Below are 24,784 nucleotides of genomic sequence, written 5' to 3'. Positions count from 1 at the left end.
ACAAACTGAGTGGTTACAGAATTTTAGGAGTGTAAGGCAGAACAGCTTGGATAATCAAATGAGCAGTCTCTATCAAATAGACTAAAATCCTCTGATTTACTCAGTTAGTGAATCCTGGCAGCTCCGCCTCCAGAATATATGATGCATCTGCCCCCTTCTCTGTGCTCTTTGCCCCCGCTGCTGTCCCCAAATGTCAGCCCCCGTGCTTTCATGTGCGGATGGCCCATCTTGTGCAGTTGGTTCCCGCCTGTAGCGAGAGTGACCTTTTAAAAGCATCTTTTCCATTATGTGCCTCCTTTGCTTAAAACACTCCAGTGGCTTCCCGCAGCTCTTACTGCAAACCGCAGGCTCCCCCCGCGGGCGGCGGGCTCCCTTGTGGTCAGGGCACTGGCCGCTGCCCCACCTTGCCCCTTTCGCTCCCGCCACCCTGGCCTTCTCTCATGTTTCTGGACCCTGTCGGACCCTTCCCACCCCGGGCTCTCGCCCTGGCTGCCCGGTCTCCCTGTGATACCCCTCTTTCTTGATGATGAGCCCTTCCCATCCTGCAGGATGCCCTCAGGAATCCACTCATCAGAGGGGCCTCCCCTCCTGGGGTCTGAGCCTCTGCCTCCCACACCCCTCACTTAATCTCTGTCATGTGTTCTTACCGCTCTACTGTTAGCTGAAGTTATCTTTCTAATCATGTTTGTTTATTTGTATGTGGTTTGTTCTCCTCCTAAAGAAATCAGCCGCACGAGGACAGAGTCTTTGCTGGGTCCTCGGAACACACACATGCCCCGGCTCGGCTGATGCACTCATGACAACGTGAATAATGAATGAATAAATCCCTAAACCACCAACACCAGGGCAGGAGTATGAAATAGGAGTGAAGCTCTGGTCTCTCTTCCACAATTAGAGGAGACATTCAGCGTTCACTCATAATGCCAAGGAATCTCTTTGCCCTAAATTCAAACATTAATACCTTTTTCATGTATGGAAAATGCAGCATAATTCTCTTATTTTCCATCATTCATGAGTATTCATCTTTGTATTTTGATCTCTGTTCATATAACCTTAACTCTTAAGATGCTAAATAAGATAATAAGATTCATAAAATTGTTTATTTAAGCTCGTCGAGCTCCTTGAAGAATGACAGCCTGCACAGGGCAGCACGACGGCTGCCACCACGTGGGCTCCCTTCTCTGTCTCCCTGCGGAGCCCGCGTCCCCCCCCCCCCCACCGCCCCCACACACACACTGAGCACCGCGTCATGCTGGAGAACCTTCTCCCTTCCTCCGGTTTAGTAAGAGTAGGTGGTAAGGACAGAACTGCTTCTTTCTTAAGGTTTATTATTCGGAACCTTCCTGGGACAGGTGTTCATTATTAACAATTTCCGTCAAGGTTTTAATTGTAAGTGTTCATCAAGTTGTGGTTTTCTTCTTCTACAAATCTGTCAAGTAATTGCTAGTGGAAGTCACACACTGATTCGATGAGCGCGTGTCTTTAGCACAGACGGGGTGTCCTTCAGCACATCGCTGATCTATGTCCAGCGCCCCTGAAGACCACCCTGTGACCGGGTTAATTATTTATGGATTCCAGGAAATGCCCCCGCAGGCTCTTCCACCACTGTTCAAGACCTCTCTTCTGTCGATGTGACTCTTTGCAATTCTGGACCTTGTTCTAGATGCAGAATACCAAGACCCAAAATTATAATGAAGCTCCCAATTAGTTAGTTCTACATAATCAAGATTTAATTAGTTTTCATGTCCCCTTTAATGGTTGCTTTGCAGAGAGGCACCTTGTGTTCTCTCTGACCCTACAAAAGCACAGGGGACAACCACGTCTCAACTCCTGCCTTGGAGACTCCTGCCTGGGGGGCTTCCCAGAAGTTCTTTGAAAAACATGATGTTTTCTTTAGAGCTTTTGTTTATTTTCCTAGTCCTTGCATGTGTTTTATTTTTCAATTACAAAAGGGATTTTAAATAAAGCCGAGAACCCAGTGTTCACAGCCTCAAACCCAGCACGTTTTCTCCTCTGTTCCTTCTGCACTTTGTTGCGTCGCTGTGTTCACTCACCTCTGCGCCTAAACTGCGTGTGAGCTGGGGACGTTCTCTTAAAGCCTTTCCACTTGGCAGCCTTTGAACTTTTCTCCACTGTTTTAACAATTGTACGCTTCTATCCCCCCAGTGTGCTTGGTTACGATATGAAGAGTGGGAGTGTGTTTCCAAGTCACGTGCAGATAGCCCTGAGACCCGTTTTCAGGGGTTTCTGGGCTTCAGAGATTCTGCTTGGCCGCCAGAGCTTTCAGAGGGAGAACTTGGGGAAAATGACGTGAGTTCACACTTGCCAGTGAAGCCGGTTCTCCTGCCCACATGATGCTCCTGCTGGTCAACCTCACCAGGAAAAACCAGGCTCACTGCAAAGATATGTGGAACGTTCCCTCCTCAAAATGAATTTCCACGGAAGCGATTTTCAAAATGTAATCAAAAGGAGGAGCACCATGAGTCTTGCCTCTGTTCCTCATGCCTACGTCTTTAGGCTTTTTGTACACGTGACCCAGAGGCTGAAGGCCAAACTGTGATTGCTTTTCCCAAGTAAACTCCGTTTTGATAATACAGGAACATGCTTTGAGTTGGCCTCTCCTGGGTCTGCGGTTTGGTTTTTTGTTTGTTTGTTTGTTTGCTTGTTGCCATTTTTAAGAATAACATGTGTATATCTACTGGAGCCACGCATGTTTTAACCACTCAGGGAGACCCAGCAGTCCCATGGCAAGTGAGAGGAGATGCAGAGATGCGGGGTGTGGTACGGGACACGCTGGGCAGCCAGGCCATGCTCTTTGTGCAGGGCCTCACCCTGTGGCTCCGATTTATCAGAGTCAGGTGGCATTTGAATATGATCGTATGGTTCACAATTCCTGTTTCTAGCAAGTTTCTTCTAAGCGGAGAAATAACAAAGCTACCCTCTGATCATTTAACTAGATCTGCCCTTCTCTGAGTTTGAATGTACTACTTAGAATTTCTAATTTTGAATTTCAAATATCTTCACGGGCCCACTCATAACATTAATGAATAACATTGAGAGTGTGTCAGAGGCAGCGCTGTGCAGGCGGGCAGAGCTCCTCTCCTCGCCAAGCCGCCAGCTGACACCGTGGCTCTGGCTGCGTAAGCTAAGTCAGGACAATGGACCCCATCGAGGTTCTCCTTTCATCTTTACATATTTTTTGCTTGGAATTCAAACGTCTTACTGTGGGAATTCAAACATTTAACATAAATATTCCCCTTTCATGTATTAATGAAGACAAGTGACGATGTTTTTTTTTTTTTCTAAAGATTTTATTTATTTGACAGAGAGAGAGAGAGCGAGAACAGGAACACAAGCAGGGGGAGAGGGAGAGGGAGAAGCAGGCCTCCCGCCGATCAGGGAGCCCGATGTGGGGCTCGATCCCAGGACCCTGGGACCATGACCTGAGCAGAAGGCAGACACTTAACGACTGAGCCACCCAGGTGCCCCAGCAATGTTTTATTTTTAAAGAGAAAAAAGTTCCTCCCTTTGCCCAAATGGCAGCAGAAGCAGCTTACTCCTTGCTTTTAAAGGCATCAATCTACCTCTACCTGATTTTAAAGCACAAGCCTTCTGGTCTTCTCACAAGGAAGGGAAATGTAAATGGGTTGTATTCTTCACTTTAACAAATGGTTTGATTGTCACATCAGCAAAGTCATGTAATAACAGGCACCAAGGTAAAGAAAGGAATGGAAACAAAGCCTCCCTCATAAAAATCGGGTCTTCCAAAAGCCCACCTATCTTTAATACGCCTTTGCCACAGCGGGCAGATGCTTGTTTCTGGCAGCACTGTCGTAAAATGAAGTTCCACCGAGATGCTCTCTACTTGTTTCGTATCTGAGGACCCACACAGCAGGTGTCCGGACACCTGCGAGGGCACTGTTTCATGCTGCCGTTGACGGTTTCTGTATATATTGACTGAGGGGACATGGTGCTGAGTGGATGCTGTTTCGCTTATCTGTCCATCCGTGATCCTCCATCCTCATGAGCATTGGTGTTCCTGGAAAGGGATATGTTTCTGCTGTTCTCTTTAGTAATAATGAATCCACTCTCACTGCCCAGCATCTCACCTCTTCCAATGCTGGTGTAAGAGATGCTAAAATAACATATAATCTCTGACGTTTAGCGGAGCTAAACTTTGCTGTCCCTCAGGCTCCAGCCAGCCACTGCACGCAGATTTGGCAGAGCACCTTTGGCGGCTGCGATCCGGGAGGCCCTGGACGAGCCCGTGCTGCCCTGTGGACGACCCCTGACAAGTCTGCACACTCCATTATCCTGGCGTTCAGAGGCAGACGGCAACTCTGCCAACTGACGTCAAAGGATGGATGTGGGCTTGTTGCGTGTGGTGAAACAGAATAGTTTTTGTAAGTGGGGTTATTTCCTTAGTGATCTGGAAATGGGTCCCGGTGTTGACACCAAACATAAAACGGTGCCCGTGAAACAGTCTCCGAGCAGGACGCAGTCTGAGGGTGCCGAGTCAGAAGCGCCACAGGGTATTAGCACCCGCTTTCCACACTGGAAAACATCTTTTAATTAGCAGCTTGATTTCACACCTTCTCTTATACTGGCATTTTCCAGTGAGTCCTCAAGACTGGCCATGAAATACCTCCCTCGCTAGGCAGTGATCAACAAAAGGGAACAAGGCGAGAGGAGGGGGTTGAGTTCTGGAACCATCCCCAATCTCACAGTCTGGTGGCTGTGAGCTCAGCATGGCAATCTGAGCACATGTTGGCTCTATCCACACAAGGTGGAAACTGAGTTTTTGAGGAAGATGGCTGTCCCTGATGACAGGATACGACTCTGAGTCTAGGAACTATGTGCTTACTGGTGCTTGCTTGTTATCTCCCTCTGTGGCGGTATTTACGCTGGTGTTGTGCCTGCCACGATGCCCCCGGAACTCTGCATTCAGGCTGCACTTGGTGTTTGCTTTTTCTGCAGACTCACTGTGTCATATTTCATTAGCTCATGGGAATGTCCCCAGGACGCACAGTAAAGTCACAGAATATGGATGACAATTTAAGTGATTCCCTCTTTTTTTAATGAAGAGCTGAGACCTGCCATGATCACCACCTCTCCGCATATATACACGTTATAGTTCACAAAGCGACTTCACAGAGCGACCCAGTCAACCCTCGGAACCACCTCCAGGAGTACGAACTATGATTCCCATTTTTACATAGCAATAAATTTAAGGGTCAGTGAGATGAGGTGGTTTGCCCAAAAGTATAACCAAAAAGTAGCTATGTGGGGACCAACTCTTTTTGTGAATTACACTGTTAAGAAGTCTTTCAAAATCCAGTCCAGTGCCTACTCCATTTTACTGCTTTCCAATTCAGCAAAAGCTCCTTGAGGCTTTCATAAAGGCTTTGGGGACAGAAGCTACAATCAGCTCCTGAAGATACAAAGTGCTCTTGTGATTATTAATAAAACCCCATCATGTTCCAGAGCATCCCAAATGCTCCATATTTTTAAGAAATCACCTTCTTGACCTCACGGTGTTGACAATTTGATCAGAGAACTTAACTGCAGAAAATATTTAAGCCACCTTGACAAATTGTGGACATATCTCCAAGCAATAACATTTTTGTCCCAAAGGTTTGGGATTCTGTGTAAAATCATCCCATTAAATGTGGAGGCCAGTCAGTTTGTCTGAAACACGGATGCTGTGTCATCTGGTGGCACATAGTCCTTGTGACCCAGAAAATGTCTGTAGGCTTCCTACCAGTGATCTAATAGCATGAGCTAGAAAAAGATAAGAGATGAGGAGTTAAGACTCATACGAAGAAGATTAAAGAGGAGAACCTCTGATTGGGTTCCTATCTCATAAAATAGGGCTTACGAAAGCTGGTGTCGTTCTCACTGGGCAAAAAACTCAAAAGAAATGCTGGCTCATCTTCAACCTGCTCTACTTGCTAATGCCACGGAGCCTGAGGCCGGTGTCAGCCGGTGTGTCCCGGTTACTAACTCGGAAAACCCACATTCTGGAAGCTGCCTGCTTTTTCCCACAAACAGTTTATCTGGGGATTATCTTTTCTGCAAGCCCATTAAGTCTAGGTCCCAGGAAAGTATCAGAATTCAAGAAGGTTAAGGCAGCTCCCCACTCAGGACTGATCTAAAACCAGCTTGAGTAAAATTCCTCCGAGGGAGTTCTTCCCGCCAAGAACACTTCCACAGCCTCTACCTCTGCCACCCCAATATTAAGGTATAGTGAACAATTCTAAAAGAGTAAAGTCACGCTTCCAAACATTCCTTAAGAACCAGCAGTAGCGATCAAAATTAATTTACCTACACTTTTCAAGTTGAAGCAACTAATACTGAGCACCAGCTCTTCACTTCTTTTACGTTTTCAGCGTGCACATCACAGTGGGATCCCACCTGCATGTGGCTGGTTTCCTTCTAGTACTATTAACTAGTACTTTGCATATCTCAGGGCTTCTCTCATAAAGTTTCCATTCAGAGGAACTCACAAGAACCTGGAACAGGACTGTGTAAAGTGATGTGGGTGAGGCGGGTACCTAACCAGCAGATGCTCACAGCTCCTGGGACGACAGGTTCTAGAAGCATCCCTCATCACACCCGTAACGGCATGTATTACATCCTGAATGAGAGACACTTGCCCAGCGCACAGAGTTCACACAGTGACAGAGAAGAACGGAGGGAGACAGCACAGGGCCTGGACTCAGCAGGGAGAGCTAAAAGGGTTGGAGGTAGAGCTTTCTGAACTGCTGTGGTGCCTCCAAGTTTCTAAATGTGTCATTACGTTGGGGTTGCCACAGGAGCATTAGAATGCTGCAGCACCTGCTTGGCGTGGATTGTAAAGATGCTGGCTGGATAACCCAGAAAGCAAGAAGGAGGTGAGGAAATAGACAATGAAACAAAAGTCCCTACCTTACGTTTTGGGGCAATTCTTCCAACTTCAGAAGATCCTAAGGCAATTTTTTTGGATGCCATCATTGACATAAAATGTTTATCAGTAGTACAAATTACTTCTAGAAAATTCCAGGTTATGAGCAGTCATCCAACAAATATCGACTATGTGCCCAAAGCACGTGCCAAGTGAATGAGACACTGGCTCCATTTTCAAAAATCTTAATCTCGTGAGAGGAAGAATATCCTGACACCCCCAAGCTATAGCGCAAAGAAGAATGTGCAAAGACATAGTTTTTAAAATAGTAAGTGTCCGACGAAGAGGGTGGGGTTGTAGGAAATGAGGATCCAAGAGGCTGGCAGTAAGCACAGCCCAGGTTCACAAAGGAGATGCTGCTGTTGCACTGACCGTAAAGTCAGGGTAGATTCATTACAGAAGAATCAGCGTGAACGAAATGTAAAGAATGATGGTGATGTGGGGTGGGGGGTGGTCAGAACATTGGGAAATAGTCTTATTGGGATAGAAAGGAGCAGGTTAGTCAAATGAAGTTTGGACAAAGGGTAGTGCTAGTCTAGGCTCCACTGGTGGTTTTTTAAACGAGTGGTGTCTGGGGCCAGAAGTGGTGATCTGGTTGCTCTGTGAGTGAACTAGGAAGTGGACGTGAGGGTAGGGGCGTGGGGAGGAGGTTGCCGCAGGGAGCCAAGACAAAACAGCGGTGTCCCAGGCAGCAGACCCAAGCTTTGGTGCTGCATCTGGCTGCTGGGGGCTTTGGGCCAAGGGTTTAACGAATCTAGGCCTTGGCTTCTCCGAATATAAGATGAAAGTTTCATCTCAGCTTTTTGTCAACTCAGAGAAGAAAGTCCTGTAATATAGGATGTTGTCCAAAGCTGAAGCGATGGTGATCAGCCCTGAAAAAAAAGAAAAAAAGCAGCCCATGCACGTGCCAAGGAGAGTAGGGTTTATCAAAGCCTTATGGTTAGCTCTGAGTGGTGGAGTTATTAGTAGCATTTGTTTTCATTCCGCTTCCTTTCATTTTCTGTTCTTTTCTATGCATGCTACATGTGTAATAAAAATGTACGGTTTGTTTAAAAACTATGCCCTCCCACCATTACCACCATGCTCACTCTCACATACACACACATATATAAAACAAAAGTATCGGAATTCAGTTTTTAAAACAGCTCCAGCCACATGCTCACTCTGGGGGAAAGAACATGAGTAGTGTTTCATTACATGTTAACTTACCAATTATTCCAGAAGATGACTACGTCTGAGGAGGGTTACTGTACCTGTTCTAATTCACACTTCTCACACCCTTGAGAGACAGGACCTCCCAGGATTAAGTTACTGTGGCAGTTTGGTTTGGGTGTTGTTTAAAAACACATTATTTTACGACTAAGGCTTAGCTTCCCCGCAGACAACATGAAAATATACTCTCATGTCACAGATGAAAAGCAAGAATCTTATCCACAAACATGGAAGAGGAAAGTCTCCAAAACCATGAATGGGGAAATTACATTACTTTACTATCATAAATGATGTTTCATAAAAATATTAACAGAACAGATCAAATTGAGATGACCAGGGCATGACAGACACAGGCTACCGGAGTAGCACATGCCGAGAGAATGAAAAAGTTATCTCAATTTTAATATAATCAAGTGTATCTTTACATGACTTTGTTCTCAATGAAAAAATAGTCCATATCTGCTCTTTCTCCCCCCTCCCTCCTACCACCCAGGCTTGCTTACTACAGTCCCAGTATGTATTTCTTGCTATAAATTTAGAAACCCAAGTGAGCTCACTGCGTGATTTCACTTCCCATCGTGGAGGTAAACGTGAAAATGTAAACACATGCAGTTTACAGGGATTAAGGTGACATCCGGTGCCCCTCTTGCAGACAATATCCGATCTTGAGGAAAGTAACCACAGTAACACTGAAACCACACACTTCAGCCAGAACTATCCCTACCCCCATATTTTAGCTGGAGAAAGATTTCACAAAACTTAAATGTTAATCATGCAAAAATGTCCTTATTAGGATAACTTTGTATTTAATATTCTATAATGATTGTCTCAAAAAGAAAAAGCAGTTTGTAGTTGATGTTTTCTGGATCGGGCCACTTAAATTCACTTCCTTCCCTTGCGAAGAACCCAGAGGGGCTGTCTGGGCGGAGGTCACAGTGTAGGGCGCTGATGAAGAGGGGTGGGCTGGTACGACTCCCTCGGCTTCAGTGGCTGGAGGCTGTGTTCCTCAGGAGGGTGTGCCTCGGAGGGTCGAGGGTATGTCACTGCCGTGGCTCGTGTGGTTCTCTGTCATCTGCACAAAAATCCATCTGCCGGGTCCCTAAATGACTGTGACAAGCCAGGTCCTGGCTTCCGGTCACAGCCCATCGCTGGCCCTCCCGGTGACGTCGGCTGGGTGCCCCCACCACCCCTCACCCGCTGGGCCAGGCAGACCCTGAGGGCGATGCTTTCTGTCCCACAGCACCCACAGGGCACCGGCTTTCCGTGGTTTGAGACCGACATGGATAGAGCTGGTATTTGTTGAGTGAATAACACAAACCAATTCAAGTCAACTGTAGTCCAAACTGTGAGACGAGTGGGAAGCCAACAAGACTGATCTGAGTTACTTTTCCCGGTGCTGCTGAGCCCAGAGCAGTTTCCCAGGGAGGAGACGCAGAGCAGGCCTGTCCTGGCCTTTGAAGGGGCCTGAGCTGCGTGCTCCCTTGGAGTGAGAGGACAGTGGGGGCTGGCGGGGGGCCAGGGGCCAACCCTGACTAGACCTGGGGGTGCCTAACCACTAGGGACCTAGACCCGTGTGCGTGTGTGTTTTATTTTGTTTGTGGATGTGGCTGAAGACCTGTGTCCACACACAATACATTGAAGACCCCCAAACACGGCGTCCCAGGGGGGGACCACTATTTCCGTTGGGCACAATAAAGCCGCTGAGCTTTGGTCATTTGAAATGCTTTTCCTTAAAGTCACGGTCATTTCTCAACTCCATAGATCCATGAGAATGCATAGACAGTGGCTGTCCTTGTGGGAGGGAATGTTCCAGAGGCCTTTCCTCGTCCACTTCCGGCGATCACTGCTGATGGACAAGTGCCCGGAAAAATTAAGATCCAAGCAGCCGAGGGTCAGGATATCTGGTTCCACTGTTTTGGGTTTTGGTTTTGTTTTTTTGGTTTTTTTACCACCACAAGCTGTTTAACATTTTGCACACATCGGAGCAGCCCCGTGCCTTAAGCCCATCACACCCACTGGACTCGGAAAAGTAGGCCAATTATAAGAAGAACGGCATCTGCATGGACACATTATCTACTCCAGCTTTTGGTCAGTTGATCGGATCTGGCCCGCCTTTTCCCCAGTCGATTGGTAACAGCTGACAAGGCCACGTCATCAGCTGAGTGTTCTTGATGCCTGGGCTCTGTACCCGGAACACACACACCATGAACCCCCGGGAACCAACCAGCAAAACATGTAAAAAGCCTTTCCTGCATTTTGTGCGTCTGGCTGGCCTGTGTTTACTGGGTCTGGTAGGAACCAGCTTCTTCACTCATACCCGCAGGTGACGCGTGGGCTGTGCCCTCTGTGTCCTGGGTCCCGCCAAGGGCTGTAGGCGGCAGTCCCTGACTCTGTGTTTTCCGTTTCAGGCCTACATGGAGGACCACCTGAGGAACAAGAGCCGGCTGGAGAAGGAGTGGGAGGCACTGTGCGTCTACCAGGCCGAGCCCAACAGCTCACTTGTGGCCCAGAGGGAGGAGAACGTGCCGAAGAACCGGTCTCCGGCTGTGCTGACCTGTACGTACCTAGCCGTGGCGCTCCCGGGCCGGGGGGGGGCGGGGGCGGGGCCGGGGGGGGCCGGCGGCACCTCCCCATTCGCGCCTGTGTTTCTGCTCCTGGCTGGGAAGCCGTCCTGGCCTAGAAACAGAGTCAGTGTCTCCCTTTGTGGTCCAGTGGCACGGTCCTGGGTTGAGGACATCCACACACCAACGAGCACTTGCTTTGTTTGCTATTACTGTGCAGTTTGAGACTCATTTCTTAGCCTCGTTGAGCCTCTTCTTCGTCTGTAATTGGGATCCTCCTGTCGTCCTTGAAATCTTTGGGCCCTGAGGATAGTTAGCGCGGTGCCTTGCGCACTGTGGGCACCAGGTGGGTGGTGGTGGGTCCTCAGACGTCTTCGGGCCTCACACTTACTGCAACAAGTATTGTCGAGGACCTGCTCTCTGCACAGGAATCACCACCAGAAAACAGAGATACAAAAAGATACCAGTTCTTTAAAGCAGCTTGCATCGAGTAGGAGACAGTCTTATTTTATGCGTTGTATGTGATACGACTTACGGACGGACAGGCCCGCACAGAGGCCGTAAGCAGACTGCCCCTTCCTGGCCACTGGGCTTAGTCTGCCGCTTCCTGGCCACTGGGCCCCTTTCTCGGTCACTTGGCCAATAAACGCAAGAACCTCCTGTGTTCTAGCAGGTTCCAGTCCGGGCTTGCACCCTGATGAATGTACGAACCCACCCTGCAGAGAGGACCGGGATGTGAGGGGCGTTTGTGACCCAGGTGCCTGACGTGAACAGACACTCTCCCAGTGCCGACCGTGTGGGCGGCTAACACGTGCGCAGTTACCCCTTCCCCGTCCTAGTGACTGCAGGAGAGACGTGGTCGGGCACACTTCAAACGTAATACAGTGTTCTTTGTCGGCTGACATTTTCGAGGACACAGCGAAGCCACACTCTGCAAAATCGGTGTCCCCGGTGGGGACGGACCCCCCCACGCCGTGTCCCACACACTGTGTCCCAGCTCTGCAGTCAGCCTGGTGCCCCCCGGAGCATGGTGCAGACCGTCTCCCAAGGGGCCCGCCTCACCTGGCCCGGCACAGGCCGCCGGAGATGTTCTGATGGTAAATGGCAGCAATCTGATCGAGTTTGCAGCTCAGAAGATTAAAAGCTGACCCCTTATGGTGCCTTCAACACTGACCTGGGCATCACAGACCCTTGAAATCTGAAGGCACTGGGCATGATTTTTTCTAACAGTTCAGTAGGGGTTCAGACCAGGCCCTCCATTTCCATGAGGTGTGAGGGGTTTTTCCCTGAAGAGCTTTAAAAATAGGAGCTTTTAGGGGCACCTGGGTGGTTCAGTTGGTTAAGTGCCTGCCTTCAGCTCAGGTCATGATCCCAGGGTCCTGGAATCGAATCCCGAGTTGGGCTCCTGCTCAGCCGGGAGTCTGCTTCTCCCTCTCTCTCTCTCTACCCGTGCCCCTCCCCACCTCTTGTTCTCTCGCTCAAATAAATAAATAAAATCTTTAAAAAATTTTTAAAAACAAAAATAAGAGCTTCTATATTTAGAAGGAAAGTAACAAAGAACCCACAATTGACTAACATATTTATTAAGCACCTACTGTGTGTGGGAGCCACTGACAGGCTGGGAGGTGTGATGATCAACCCGGGGCCGCTGTGGGGAGGCGGGGAGGTTTTGGCCTGAGCCTTGGATACGTAGCTGTTTGGGGCAAATAGTCCACAAGCTTCGATGGAACATCTCCCTGGGTTTGGTCGCTTACTTGGACTACTGGGTCCCGTATGGTAACTACTAAAACTCACAGCCTCTTCCTCCAACACCCCTCCCACAGTGAAAGCCCAGACTGCGGCAGGTGGCCCATGGAGTCCCTGTGCCCACAGGACCTTCGTGACGGTGGGGCACCCGGTCCCAAGGCCGTGGGAGCCCCGACACCTGCCCTTTGACCAGAGCCTCTTCCTTCTTCCCGTGGCGCTGGGGATAGGTGGCCAGTCTCCAGCAGCCTGGCCGGGCTCCTCCCTGTCCCGGGGTCATGAAGGGGCAGCTGTGCGGGCCACGGAGGCCAGGGTTGGCCCAGAAGCATTTTCGTGGATGACCCGTAGCAATCGCCCTGTCTCCCCGATACTGGCCGCCTTCGCTTGTCAGGGGAGTCTTACCATCGGATCTCAGCCTGCACCCCTTCCCGAGCAGGATGCAGGGGGTGGCGTGGAGAGAAGCTGATGTCTCGGTCGGTCTTGCCAGACTGCACGGAAGATACCTACCTCCTCTTTCAGAAACCCTGCTTCCTGTGGCCAGGTGCTCACGCTCTTCGTGGCACAGAATCGGCCCCATGGTGGGACGGCAAGGTGTTGAGGGTGGGTTTCCCGCGCCTCTGGCCTCTGCAGGCCAGTGTGGGCCCCGTGAGCTGGTGGCCGGGGCTGTCAGTGCAGAACGCACCCCTCCCGGCGTCCACGCTGGCGGGTGGGAGCGGAGCTGGCTTTCCCCAGCACCCTCCCCGTCCCTTCCACCAAGCTCCCAGGTTGCCGATTTGACGGGTTCTTAGATACCCCAGGCGGGACCCCCGCGGTTGGGCCTCCCGTCCTCCTGCCTCCACACCTGTCCCTTCAAGGAAGCCCTTCTTCAACGGTTCCTCCACCCCAGGGGCAGAAGCGACTGCCTGACTTCCCCATCGAGGGCCAGTCGGCGTCTTCGGGGTCCACCAGTTGGACTTCTGCAGCTTCCCAGGCCCAGGGCATGACCTGCACACACCCCCGCGCCTTCCACCCTCCTTCGCATCTTCCTGCATCCGGGGCCCGTCTGAGACATCTCTCCCGCCTCCTGGAGCTTAGGCTGGCAGGTCGTGCAGGAGATTGAGAAGTGGCCGGGACATCAGCCTCTCCCCGACAGCCTGGCGGTCCCACAGCTACTTCCAATGTATCCATCAAAGGAGAATTTATGAGGAGATTAACTGACGCTGGGCCGGGTGTAGCCATGTTATTTCAGAAGTTTAAAGAATCTAATATGCTTTCTAAATGTATTTGTACTTTTAAAAAGAATTACGCAGTATTCTGCTCATCTGCTCTTTAAATTAAGAACAGGAGAATGATGCTGTTTTGGTGCACCGTTTTAAACAAAACAAAACAAAACAAAAAATGTGTTTTATTCTGTGTTACAAAAACAAGACCGAGAATTAGATGGAGACAAAAAACTACTTAGAAGTGAAACCAGAAAGCGAACAGCTCAGGATGCAGACGTGGAGAGACAGAGGGGAAGCACGTAGCAGCGTGCTCACAGTTTGGCTTTGTTGCTAAAGGGACCCCAGCCAGCCCGGCAGCCCTGGGGAGGACGGCTGACCCCGTCTGGCCGTCCGCAGAGGTCAGGGCACTGGGGCGGCGCCGGGCTCGGCCATGTGTGAACCCCAGCCCCGGGTGCCCCGCACAAGGCCTGTCACCTCGAGTCCCTGCAGGAGTCACCCCTGCACTTGACAGACGAGGGCGCTGGGGCATAAACCCTTACCCTCTGCTGGGGGCACACCGCCCCTACAGGCTTGTGCACTTGCCTGGGATTTTCCATGTTGGAAAAATGCACAAAAATTTCAAACTTCCACAGAAAGGAATATCCCAAATTCACACAGTACAGCAGTCCTTGGGCTGAGCATTGCTTTCCTTAAAACACACAGGAAATAATTTCTTTCCAAACAAACCTTTGGTTTACATTTGTTTTTCTAAACTCTAAGCGGAATCCCCACAGAGGGATATTCTGAGTTAGTGTGAGTGACCCAGACCTGCCCTGGTTTACCTGTCGTGATCGGTCATGGGTACGCCTCCCAAATCTGATAAGCAAGCAGGATTCCTTCCCTCTTGTGTGCGAGGCTCTGCACACAGGTGTCCCCTCGACAAGGAAGTTACAGGGCCACACAAGTTCCTGTCTCAGACCCAGCAGAATCTCTCCCTTCGGAGTGGGGCAGGCTTTGGTTTGTTGACGTGGCAGAGATAACGTGCCCGCAATGGCACGTCCCCCACCAGCAGCTTGTCCGCGCCTCCAGGACCCGGGCTGGGAGCTGCAGTGACCGTCAGCACAACTTAACCTGTCACAGCTCAGATTTTATATTCCCTACACTGCTTCCCTCGGAGCCAGACCGCAGGCTCGTAAGCCCCGGTGCGGCGGCTGCCTCCAGTCTGCAGCAGCACTCCCTGCCCGGTGCAGCGAACAGACTGACCTCGCCAGGAGTGGGGGGCTCGTCCCTGACCTGTCCACACCCACCGCGCTGTCCACACATCACAAGCCACGAGGTCGGCTCGTGTTTTCTGTGGCCCCGGATGCCCGCGTCCCCGCCTGTCCTTCCTGAGGTTAGAGGCGCTTTGCCCTCATCTCTGTCAGCGGATCCTTGCTCACCACCAGCAAAAGTTTGATTCCTGGTTCCACGCACTGCCTCCCCTCTGTCAGCTTTCTGGATCTGCACTTCGACAAACATGATTTACGTGTCTTCACCTGTAAAAACACATCCAACAGGGTCAGCACGGGGCACTGCCCTACCCAGGCCCCCTCACGCGGACACAGGTCTGTGAAGGGGCATTCGGTGGCCGGTAGTGAGCCAAGGCTTCGCCTCCAGCCCTGCTGTGCGGCCCCGGGATCGTCGAGATGCTCACGGAGGGCTTGCATCAGACACGGGGGCAGATGCTGCAGACGTGAACCCCGAGAGGTGCGGGTCCTGTGTTCCCTGTTCCCGGTAGAAGAGCCAGAGCCAAAGGAGGGGAAGCAGGGGGCCCCAGGCTTCCCTCCTGGCCCCACAGAGGACTGCCCAGCAGCGCAATCCGACCAGGAAGGACTCCCGCGTGGGCCAGCCCAGGAGCCCTCGCAAAGGAGCGTCACCAGCGTGGCAGGGTTTTCCTCCACACATTTTATTGCAAAAGTTTTAAAGCGCTCAGGTAGAAATGATAACTGGATGGTGACCCACACACCCACCACCCAGATCCCACAGCTGCCGGTCAGTACGGGGCCGATTTTGCTTGACACGTGTGTGTGCTTTACTCATTTTCTGGCTGAACTCCTTCAAAGTGAGTTTTAGGCATCATGACATCTACATAAATACTTTAGCTTGTGCCTCCTAAAAATAAGGATGTCATGTTCTCCTACGTTACTACAGCCCTGTTGTTACAACTGGAAAACGAGCATCTCATTCCGGTCCATCTTCAGCGTTTCCAGGCATTCCAGGCACGTCCGGACGGCGGTGTGTTTACTGTGATGTAATCAAGGATCGTCATGGCAGGTTGGAGGTTCCATCTCTGTGGTCTTTTGAAAACAACCCCCTTTTGTTTTCTGACATGACTCGTTCCTAATGAAACTGCTCTCCTACTGACCACGTTCCCATTCTGGTTTTGCAAACGGTCCCAACAGGTCTTCGGGAAGTCCACCCGCTGGCTTGCAGGCCGGCTGTCCCCTGCCCCCGCCGCCCCCATTCTGGTCAGGGGCCCAGGGGCACCATGGGATTGAGAGTGGCTGTGCCAGTCTCCGCGTCTCCATGTGGCCACTGTGAATGTGAGCCACGAGCGTGCTTCTGTGGAGGACTCGTAAACGCCTGAGCTCACTCGCCGGGCCGGTGGGGAGTGGCATCCGCCCACCATCCATCAACCCCCCGTCTCTTCTCTGCGCCTCCTGGTTTGGAAAGAGATGGTCCAGGCAGAGCTGCAATCAAATACATTTTCTCTAAATCACCTGTTAAAATGGCTTCTTCTGCACCAGATCGAGGTTTCGTACCTGGTGAGATCTTTAGGTTTAAACAAACACAGCTAAAGAGACTCTCAGTCATCATCCCCTTCCTGTTTTCCGTCATCAACCCACTGAGGGCGTCAGCCTTCCTGACAGCTTTCCCTGTGAGGTCTGCGCCCTCGCTCGACCCGGTCCTTGGATGCACGACCACACGTGGCCTTCGAGATCCTGCCTGCCCTGCTTCTCTGGACACCTGTCGCTCCTTTCCTTACTTGGGATATTTGCAGTTGTGCCCCCGGGGCCCCGATGCTGAAGGTTTCCCGTCTCTCTGGGGCTGGGCTCCCTTCTAGAGCTTCTGGAACAAAGTTCTCTCATCTGCTTCCATATTAACTGTCCAGCCAGGGTTGTCTTTCTTGGCAACCTAACACTTTAAAATAGTTGACCGCATTGCTCTCAAGGTTACCATGAATTCAGCAAATTCTTCCCTATTAGAAGTCAGTGCAGGTGAGTAGCAACCCTTGCCTGTGGACTTCCAGGATCTCAGGAAACTGGGACTGGAAGCTGCCCTCCCATTCCTAGCCCCGTGCTTCCCTCCTTCCTACCCCCACTCCTCCACGTCTTCCCACCTCGTCTCCTTGTCCACTTCATTCCCAATTGTCTGGAGAGCTCACACTCCTAGCAGTGAGGCCTCCCGGAAGACGTCCAGCGGATGGCAGCCTTCCTTCTGCAGGGATGCTGACCTTGCCCACGTAGTGCCTTCTGAAATGGGCGAGGCGAGCACCACCCACCTGGCCACGTGGTCCATCACAGGCAGTGGGAACCTGGGAGCGCAGAGCCCATTGCTTTCCAGAAAGGCCTTGAGTCTCTGACGGATTCTACTCTGTCACTTTGCCAAGTGTGGCAGAGATCCATGGCCCCAAGATGCCCACATCCCAACTGCCGGCATCTGTGACCAGTCACCTTGCAGGAGGGGGATTTACGTGGCAGATGGAAGGAGGGTTTGCAGATCAGCAGACACTGACTTAAGGCGGTTCTGCAGAACTGTCGGAGCAGGGGTGCGTGGAGGCAGGAGGCTGAGGGGAGGGGCTTTGAGCCGAGAACGTGGGCGCATCTCAGCGTGAGGAGGCACGGAGGTGCATTTTCCCTGGACCCTCAGAACCAGCCTACCCACAGCTTGATGAAGACTCATGTCAGACTTCCCGGCTGCAGACGTGTAATTCGCGAGTGTGGGGTATCTGTGGCCACGAGGCATGGCTCTCCTTACTGCAGCCATGGGGGACCTGCCCTGTCCATGCCTCCGCCCACCACGCCCTTCTCACACGGCCATGGTAGCCGCAGCTGTCACGAGGGGACCGTGGAACCATATTTCTGTGAGGGTCTCGCGATGGAGATGAAGAAGTGGCCACACCATCCTCGCAGCGTCTGTTGGCCCAGACGATGGCCTGGCTTCTCCAGGGTCTCGGGCATCACCAAATTGGGGGATACCTATGTGCCTGTGGGAGAGGCCATCTGCCGCAGTATTGGCCGAGCTCGGGCCCACAGGGAGCTCCTGGGCCAGTCCCTTGGGATGTGGAAGGCACCCCATCTCCCCAGTGGGTGCTTCCACATCCCCTTCATCCACCCAGACACCCGGGTCCACGGGTGGGTCTCGTGGACCTGCCCTGACATCTGCCTGCTTTCCAGCAGCTCACCCTCCCTGGCGGTGCTGGGCCCACCACAGCCACTGTGCTCCTATGGGCGGGGGGTGCTGGCTGCTCTGGCTCAGTCGCAGGGACGGAGGAAGCCAGAAGCTGCTCCCGCATCTGTTCCGTGTCCCTCCGTCCCCAGGGCACACCCCTTCTCCTGTGGGAAGGGCTTGTTCTGTGGGGTATTTGGGCGTCCCTCCCCACCTCTGTTACGTTAATCAGCAAGTTTCCTGCCGAGCTTTCTTCTTTCACTTTTCCAGAAGCATCCTAGTTGGCAAGGCCTGGGGGGAATAATGTTGTCTCAGATGGCATTACAAAGGGTCAGGGGACACTGTGTCCTCCTGGGTCCCCTTCAGATGTCACAACTATCCCTTGAAGACGACAGCTTATGCCCACCGTCCACCCCCGACACGGGCTCTAGTCCCCCCGATCGGCACAGATGCAGGTGGGATTGTTTCTGGGGGCAGCCTGTGTTCTCAGTGAAACACAGTTCTATCTACTTTGTTTGAACGTGTATGACTGCCCACCCCCCAGAGGCTGCAGGAGCTGCATACTCGGCCACCTGCGTCTCATGCATTTCCTCGTCTCAGCCACGGGTGGGCCGTGGTTCCTCACACGAGTAGAGGTGACATCTGTGTGCGTTGGCTGCAGGTCTCAGCAGAATTACACAGGCGGCGTGGCTGTGCTCGCGTCACCACTGCGCGTGCAGCACCATTCCCGCAAGACGCCCGCCACGCCGCCTCACTCAGCTTTGCCCTCCCGGTCGGATGCGGCGCCCTCCGTGCGTGCTCTGCGTGCACGGCCCCAACACCAGCATGGGAGGAGTGCTCCCTCCACCCACCGCCATGGGCCGCCCACGGTTCCCGTAGTGCCCGGGCCCGCTCCTCCCTTCCGGCCCGAGGTCACGGCCGTGGCCCCACATGTGTTTGCTGAGCGCTCTCAGAGGATCCTGATTCTTTACCGCTGGTGGCACCCTTCTTGCTTGTCCGGGCTCATCTCTTGTGGAAGAGACGGGGAAACTGGTCAGGGAAGCAGGACGATCCTGGCAAGGGGAAGGCCAGCCAGTCATGAGGAAGCCGGAGCGGGACGGAGACCCAACTCCGGGTGTGTGGGCCCGGGGCGCCGCAAGACCACAGGCCACAGTGGAAACAACAGGAGTTAATTCTCAGTCCTGGAGGCGGGATGTCGGAGGCTCTGAGGGAGCACCTGCTCCAGGCTCTCTGCTCAGCGTGCACACACATCGTCTTCCTTCCGCATCTGCCTCTCCCCACAGGGACACCAGACACCCTCACAGGGGTCATGTCTGAGGTCCTGGGGGTAGGGATGCCAGCACATCTTTGTCCTGCAGACAAGGGTTACACAGGTCAATGCTTGACCCCACGGGGCCTCGGCAGGCAGTGCCAGGCCACAGACCGGAAACCACCAGAGTCAGTTCCTACGTGTGCTCCACACACAGGCTGTGCCCAGGTGTGCCTTTTCCCCAGAGCTGCGCTGCGGTGGGTGAGGTCCACACGTGGTCAGAACTGCCCCCGGCGTGGGTGTCCCGCTGAGTCCAGCCCTCGTCCTCCTCCACACTGTCATTCACCTGTGGAACAAGCTGCCGGTCCTATTTGGGGATTTCTTTTTGAGAGCTCTGCTGAGATGTGGGTGAAACTATTGAAGCCACAAGATAGGAGACCAGGCCGTCTTGGGACTCCGAGACCTCCTTCTGCTGCATCTGGGGCCAGAGGCCGACGTGAGCCTCTGTGCTGGGTGATGGGCGGGTGACAGAACAGGTCGCATTCTCTCACCAGCTCTGGACACAGGAGGGTGCTGTGAATCTGGGACCTCACCACCCAGACCACCCAAACGCAGCACTGTGTGCTGATCCAAAGAGGCACTGAGTAGAACCCCAATGCTTTTTTTCTGGGAGGTTTGATGATCTTTAGAATTTGAGCTAAGAGTTTCCAGCACACTTACCTAAGAGCAGAACACCCACTTCCTGACTGAGAAAGGGGAGGCCACAGGAAGAAGCTTGAGCCGGCCTTTCTAGAAAGGACTTACCGTTCAGAGCAAATATGTTTCCTAACCTCACTGTGGTCTTCACCTTCCCGGATCTGCAAAGAAGCATGCTGTCTGTGTAGCTACTCAGTCTTCAAACAAACATATAGAAATGTATAGCTTTGCTCAACGATGCCGAGTCCAAATCAGTAAAGACATTCCCGCATGTAACTGGCTGGGATCCTTGGGCCAGCTTTAACAGCTGGGAGACCGCTGGCAGCGAGCTGCAGGCTGTGTGCTCCCAGTGCACTAAACCATCCACAGACCCATGAAATCGGAGAAGAAACTAGTGGCCACTGACGCCACGAGCTTCTCCAGGTGACCGGTCTCCATTAAAGACTCGGAGCCCCAACTCCACGGCACAAAATGCTGGTGGGTCACCAGACACACTCTGCATTTCCACCAGCCACACCGTCAAAGTAAAGGAAATGGCATCCAGCCAGCACGAGAGAAAGCAGTGACCACTGGGAGGCCCCATGAGGACATTGGCAGAGCGCTCGGGTGAAGAATTCCTTCGTGTGGTCAACCAGCAACCCCCACACACACCTGATCCAAAGGCATTCAACATCCAGGAATTCATCTGCTGGTGCCGTGAAGATCACTGGCCCACATTTATCAATTCACTTGGCACGAATGACATAACCAGGATGCCTAAAGAAACACTACCCTTGGTGTCACAAGGCAGGTTAGAGGCAAAGGAAGGCTCCGTGCCCCGTCCTTAAACAGTTTGTGCGGCCGTGTTCTAGACGATGGCAAGAACGGGCCGTGCCCACTCGTGGGTCAGCCACAGCCCTCCAGCCGTACCCTGGGCTGTCTTCACGTGCTCTTTGTCCCACTAATAATCCAGAAGAAATTCTAGAACTTTTGGCATTTATGAAAATCGTTTCAATCTAAAATGGGGACACAGACCCCATTCTACCTATGGCACCGTGTTCCCAGAAGAAGAAAGGCAATATGTGTAAAACTACTCTTGGAGCAGAGAGAATGCTGGAGAAGCTTGGAACATCACTTTTGAACAAGGAGTTGAAAGAAGGAACGTGCCCCACACAGCAGCATAATTCAACAAGTTTCTTCTTGGCAGGTGTCTTTCTCCTCCACTCCCTGATAAAGCTCACTGTTGTGGATCTCATGAGAGAAAATAACTCCATCTTAGGGTCAAATACAGACAGGAAGACACTGAGTTTCCATCTCCTGGCTCCCGAGTGAGGTCTCGAAGACCCTAAAGGACACACGCCCTTCTCAACTGAAGGGCAAACACCCAGGTGGCTACAAATCCTTGCTGCGTGGTTGGGGCCATTGTGTCTGCTCCAGGCAGGTGTGTGTGTTCACACTGGCCATGCTCAGTCAGTGCAGCACAGGCGAGGGAGAGGAGGGTTTGCTCATGAGTCCGCCCTGGGCTCACCTCCAGCTTGCTCAAGTGACCTCCAGTGAATCTGTCATGCCGCCAGGCCACACAAAGAATAAAGGCAGCCAGACTCAGCTTGATGGCAGCTCACTGGCTCCCATATCAGCTGTTTTAAAAAGATGAACAGGAAAAGTGAACCACAAGATAGTTGAGATTTGCCCAACCCATCGAAATACCCCCTGAGCCATCCCTGTGACGTGTCCCCGCACTGTGCTCCAACCCTTCCGGGGTGGCTCTAAGTGTTTCAGATGGCACAATATTAAAAACAAAACAAGTTCACTGTTAATTTTGAAATCAGCGTGTTGCTGCAAAATCAAGTATGTGATGGGAAGGCAGCAGAACTCTGAAGCTTTTGAAGCCCTTGTCCCAGACTCAATGGTGGCTTTAAAAGGGTGGCCTGCAGGAAGTGAGCATGGTGGAAACAGCGCTTCATGGGGAGCCTGACAGAGCGCAGTCTGTCCTCACCACCGGGCACAGGCTCCAAACAGATTGTCCCCTCAGCCATCAGAGTGCCAAGCTCTGAGTGCCGAACAAAAATGCCAGATTGCATTTTTATTTCACCAAGACTCTCACATTTGTGAACTGTTTTCTTAATTTTCTGACTCGAAAATCCAGCTGGTGCTTGTTCACTGGGCTGGTTGCTCGCAGGGCAGGGCAGTGCCGTCCCCTTGGAGGTGAAGGGTGCCCAGCAGTCCCCAAGCCTGCCCCTGTCCAGCTGGGTGACGTGTGGTGCCTTCACAGCATGCCCTCTGAGGCCAGAGATTGGCGGCTGCAGCTCTTCCTCCCCGGACCCCTCCCATCCCTTCACCTGCTCTTTGTACAAATTTCTCTTGACAGTCAGGGGGGGTCCCCATTGCCACTCTCAACAGTGCCTGAAGTTGGCTGTGGTGAACATATTTCTAATGGGGCAGGGCCCCTGGGAGGCCCTCTGGAACCCTCTAGAAGCAGCCAGAAGCTCTGGTTTTTTATTCCAGAATTCTGTGTAGACTGCAACAGTAGACCTGGTGTGTCCTTCAGAAAAGGCGCCTGCTTCTGAGCAACACATCACAGCCTCCAGCTTGATGTGTTCATGAGGCACCCTGCTGTGGAACTGGGCTTCTCGAACTTCATTTGGGGGTAGTATAACCAGGTCTGAGCTCTTTCTGCTCGCTGCACAACAGGCCAGTAAGTCAATAGGCATGGTGTTGGAGTAAGGAAAGCAACTTTATCCAGAAAGCCAACAGACCAAGATGGCAGCCTGTCGTCCTAAAGAATCGACTGGCCTCGCACAAATGCAGGCTTCTTTTATGTTGAGAGAAGGGAATGCAAGCTGGCACAGCCACTCTGGAAAACAGTATGGAGTTTCCTCAAGACGTTAAAAATAGAGCTACCCTACCACCCAGCAATTGCACCACTGGGTATTTGCCCCAAAGATACAGATGTAGTGAAAAGAAGGAGCACCTGTCCCCCAATGTTCATAGCAGCAATGTCTGCAATAACCAAACTGTGGAAAGAGCCGAGATGCCCTTCAACAGATGAATGGGTAAAGAAGATGTGGTCCGTATATACAATGGAATATCACTCAGCCATCAGAAAGGATGAATACCTACCATTTACATTGACATGGATGGAACTGGAGGGGATTATGCTGAGCGAAATAAGTCTATCAGAGAAAGACAATTATCAAATGGTTTCACTCATATGTGGAACATAAGGAATAGCAAAGAGGATCATAGGGGAAGGGAGGGAAAACTGAATGGGAAGAAATCAGCAAGGGAGACAAAGCATGAGAGACTCTTAATCATAGGAAACAAACTGAGGGTTGTGGGAGGGGACGTGGGGGCGATGGGGTAACTGGGTGATGGGCTTTAAGGAGGGCACGTGATGTGATGAGCACTGGGTGTTATATGCAACTGATGAAATCATTGAACACTACATCTGAAACTAATGACGTACTATATGTTGGCTAATTGAATTTAAATTTTAAAAAAAGAGAGAGAGAAAGAAGGCGAAGGGGAGGGAGCTGGAGTCCAAAGGTGACTGATGACTATAGACATCCAGGAGCCAAAAAGGCTCTGGGAAGGACGGTGAAACTTCTTTGTCCTTGGTTGCCTGATCTGTGTGAATAGGAATCCCACAATGGTCCTATAAATCTTGGACATAGCAACTTCTGTACATACTTCCGTATCTCCTTGGGGAAACGTGGGTCTCGGGTAGGGGCGGTTTGCCTGAGTCTCAGCTGTCAGCAAAATTCCTTCAGTGACTAGCGTGCCTACATGCAGGGCTGAGCAGAAGTTTCCAAGGTACAGGTCACAGCTTCGAGGGAGGTGGGAGCAGCACGGAGTCAGGCGCCTGAGTTTCTTCTGTACAGTAATGTTTGTAGCGTGTTAGGATGTCAGAGTTGACCAATTTTTCTGGTATATTTTATTTCAATTCCCTGCCACTGCCAATTTTCACTGTCTCAAGAATATATTTGTTCAGGAACTCAACACCATTGAGCACATGGGATTTTTGTATCATTATTCACGCCATAGGAGGATGCCTCAGCTGCTACCATCATAAATGCTTTCTGAGCATTTCCACTACCTTTGGGTGCAGATGACATATGCGTATGTAAGCATATCATGCAACGTATGGGCTCTTCCTTATCTCTCGATATTTCTCATCTCTCTTATCTCTACTGGAAAAAAGCTAACGTCAATACCTCAATAAGACTGATGGGATGATGTCCAGTCCAGTAGACTCACCAAGTTTCCCAAGCCCCAGAGGTGTTGTCAAAAAAAAAAAATTAAGTAGGGGCACCTGGGTGGCTCAGATGGTTAAGCGTCTGCCTTCGGCTCAGGTCATGATCCCAGGGTCCTGGGATCGAGCCCCGCGTCGGGCTCCCTGCTCCGCGGGAAGCCTGCTTCTCCCTCTCCCACTCCCCCTGCTTGTGTTCCCGCTCTCGCTGTGTCTCTCTCTGTCAAATAAATAAATAAAATCTTTAAAAAAATTTAAGTAAAATCTCCTAGAGAAATGAAAGAAACACAAACCATGGCACAGTCCCCAGGCTTTCCTGCCCCCAGTGCCTGAGCTGTTTTCAAGTTTGGGAGCCTGGAATTGGATGCTCTGCTGGGATGAGGGGCCGGGGTGAAACATTTACAGCCCCCCACGTCCCTGGCTTCCAAGGCTCCAGCCAGCTTGTCTTCAGATTCTCAGAAGAAAAGAAATAGGTGTTGTGTGTGGCACCCAGAGGCATCAACTGGAGCAAAGATAACAGGGTTGAGCACGCTGCCATGTTTG

At 51.6% G+C, this 24,784-nt stretch overlaps 1 protein-coding gene across 4 annotated transcripts in view; it reads left to right on the top strand.

Annotated features, from left to right (window-relative positions):
* PTPRN2 (protein tyrosine phosphatase receptor type N2) overlaps window positions 1-24,784 on the top strand; it is an 809,200-nt gene that overhangs the window by 733,825 nt on the left and 50,591 nt on the right. For all 4 annotated transcript variants that reach the window (XM_035723337.1, XM_027574319.2, XM_035723336.1 and 1 more), the window contains one exon: window positions 10,564-10,711. In XM_035723337.1, the coding sequence (XP_035579230.1) occupies window positions 10,564-10,711 (148 nt within the window). The remainder of the gene's footprint in view (window positions 1-10,563; window positions 10,712-24,784) is intronic.

This window comes from Zalophus californianus, chromosome 12 (assembly GCF_009762305.2).
Source record: "Zalophus californianus isolate mZalCal1 chromosome 12, mZalCal1.pri.v2, whole genome shotgun sequence".
Classification (NCBI taxonomy): Eukaryota; Metazoa; Chordata; class Mammalia; order Carnivora; family Otariidae; genus Zalophus; species Zalophus californianus.
This window is presented reverse-complemented; position numbering and strand designations above follow the sequence as displayed.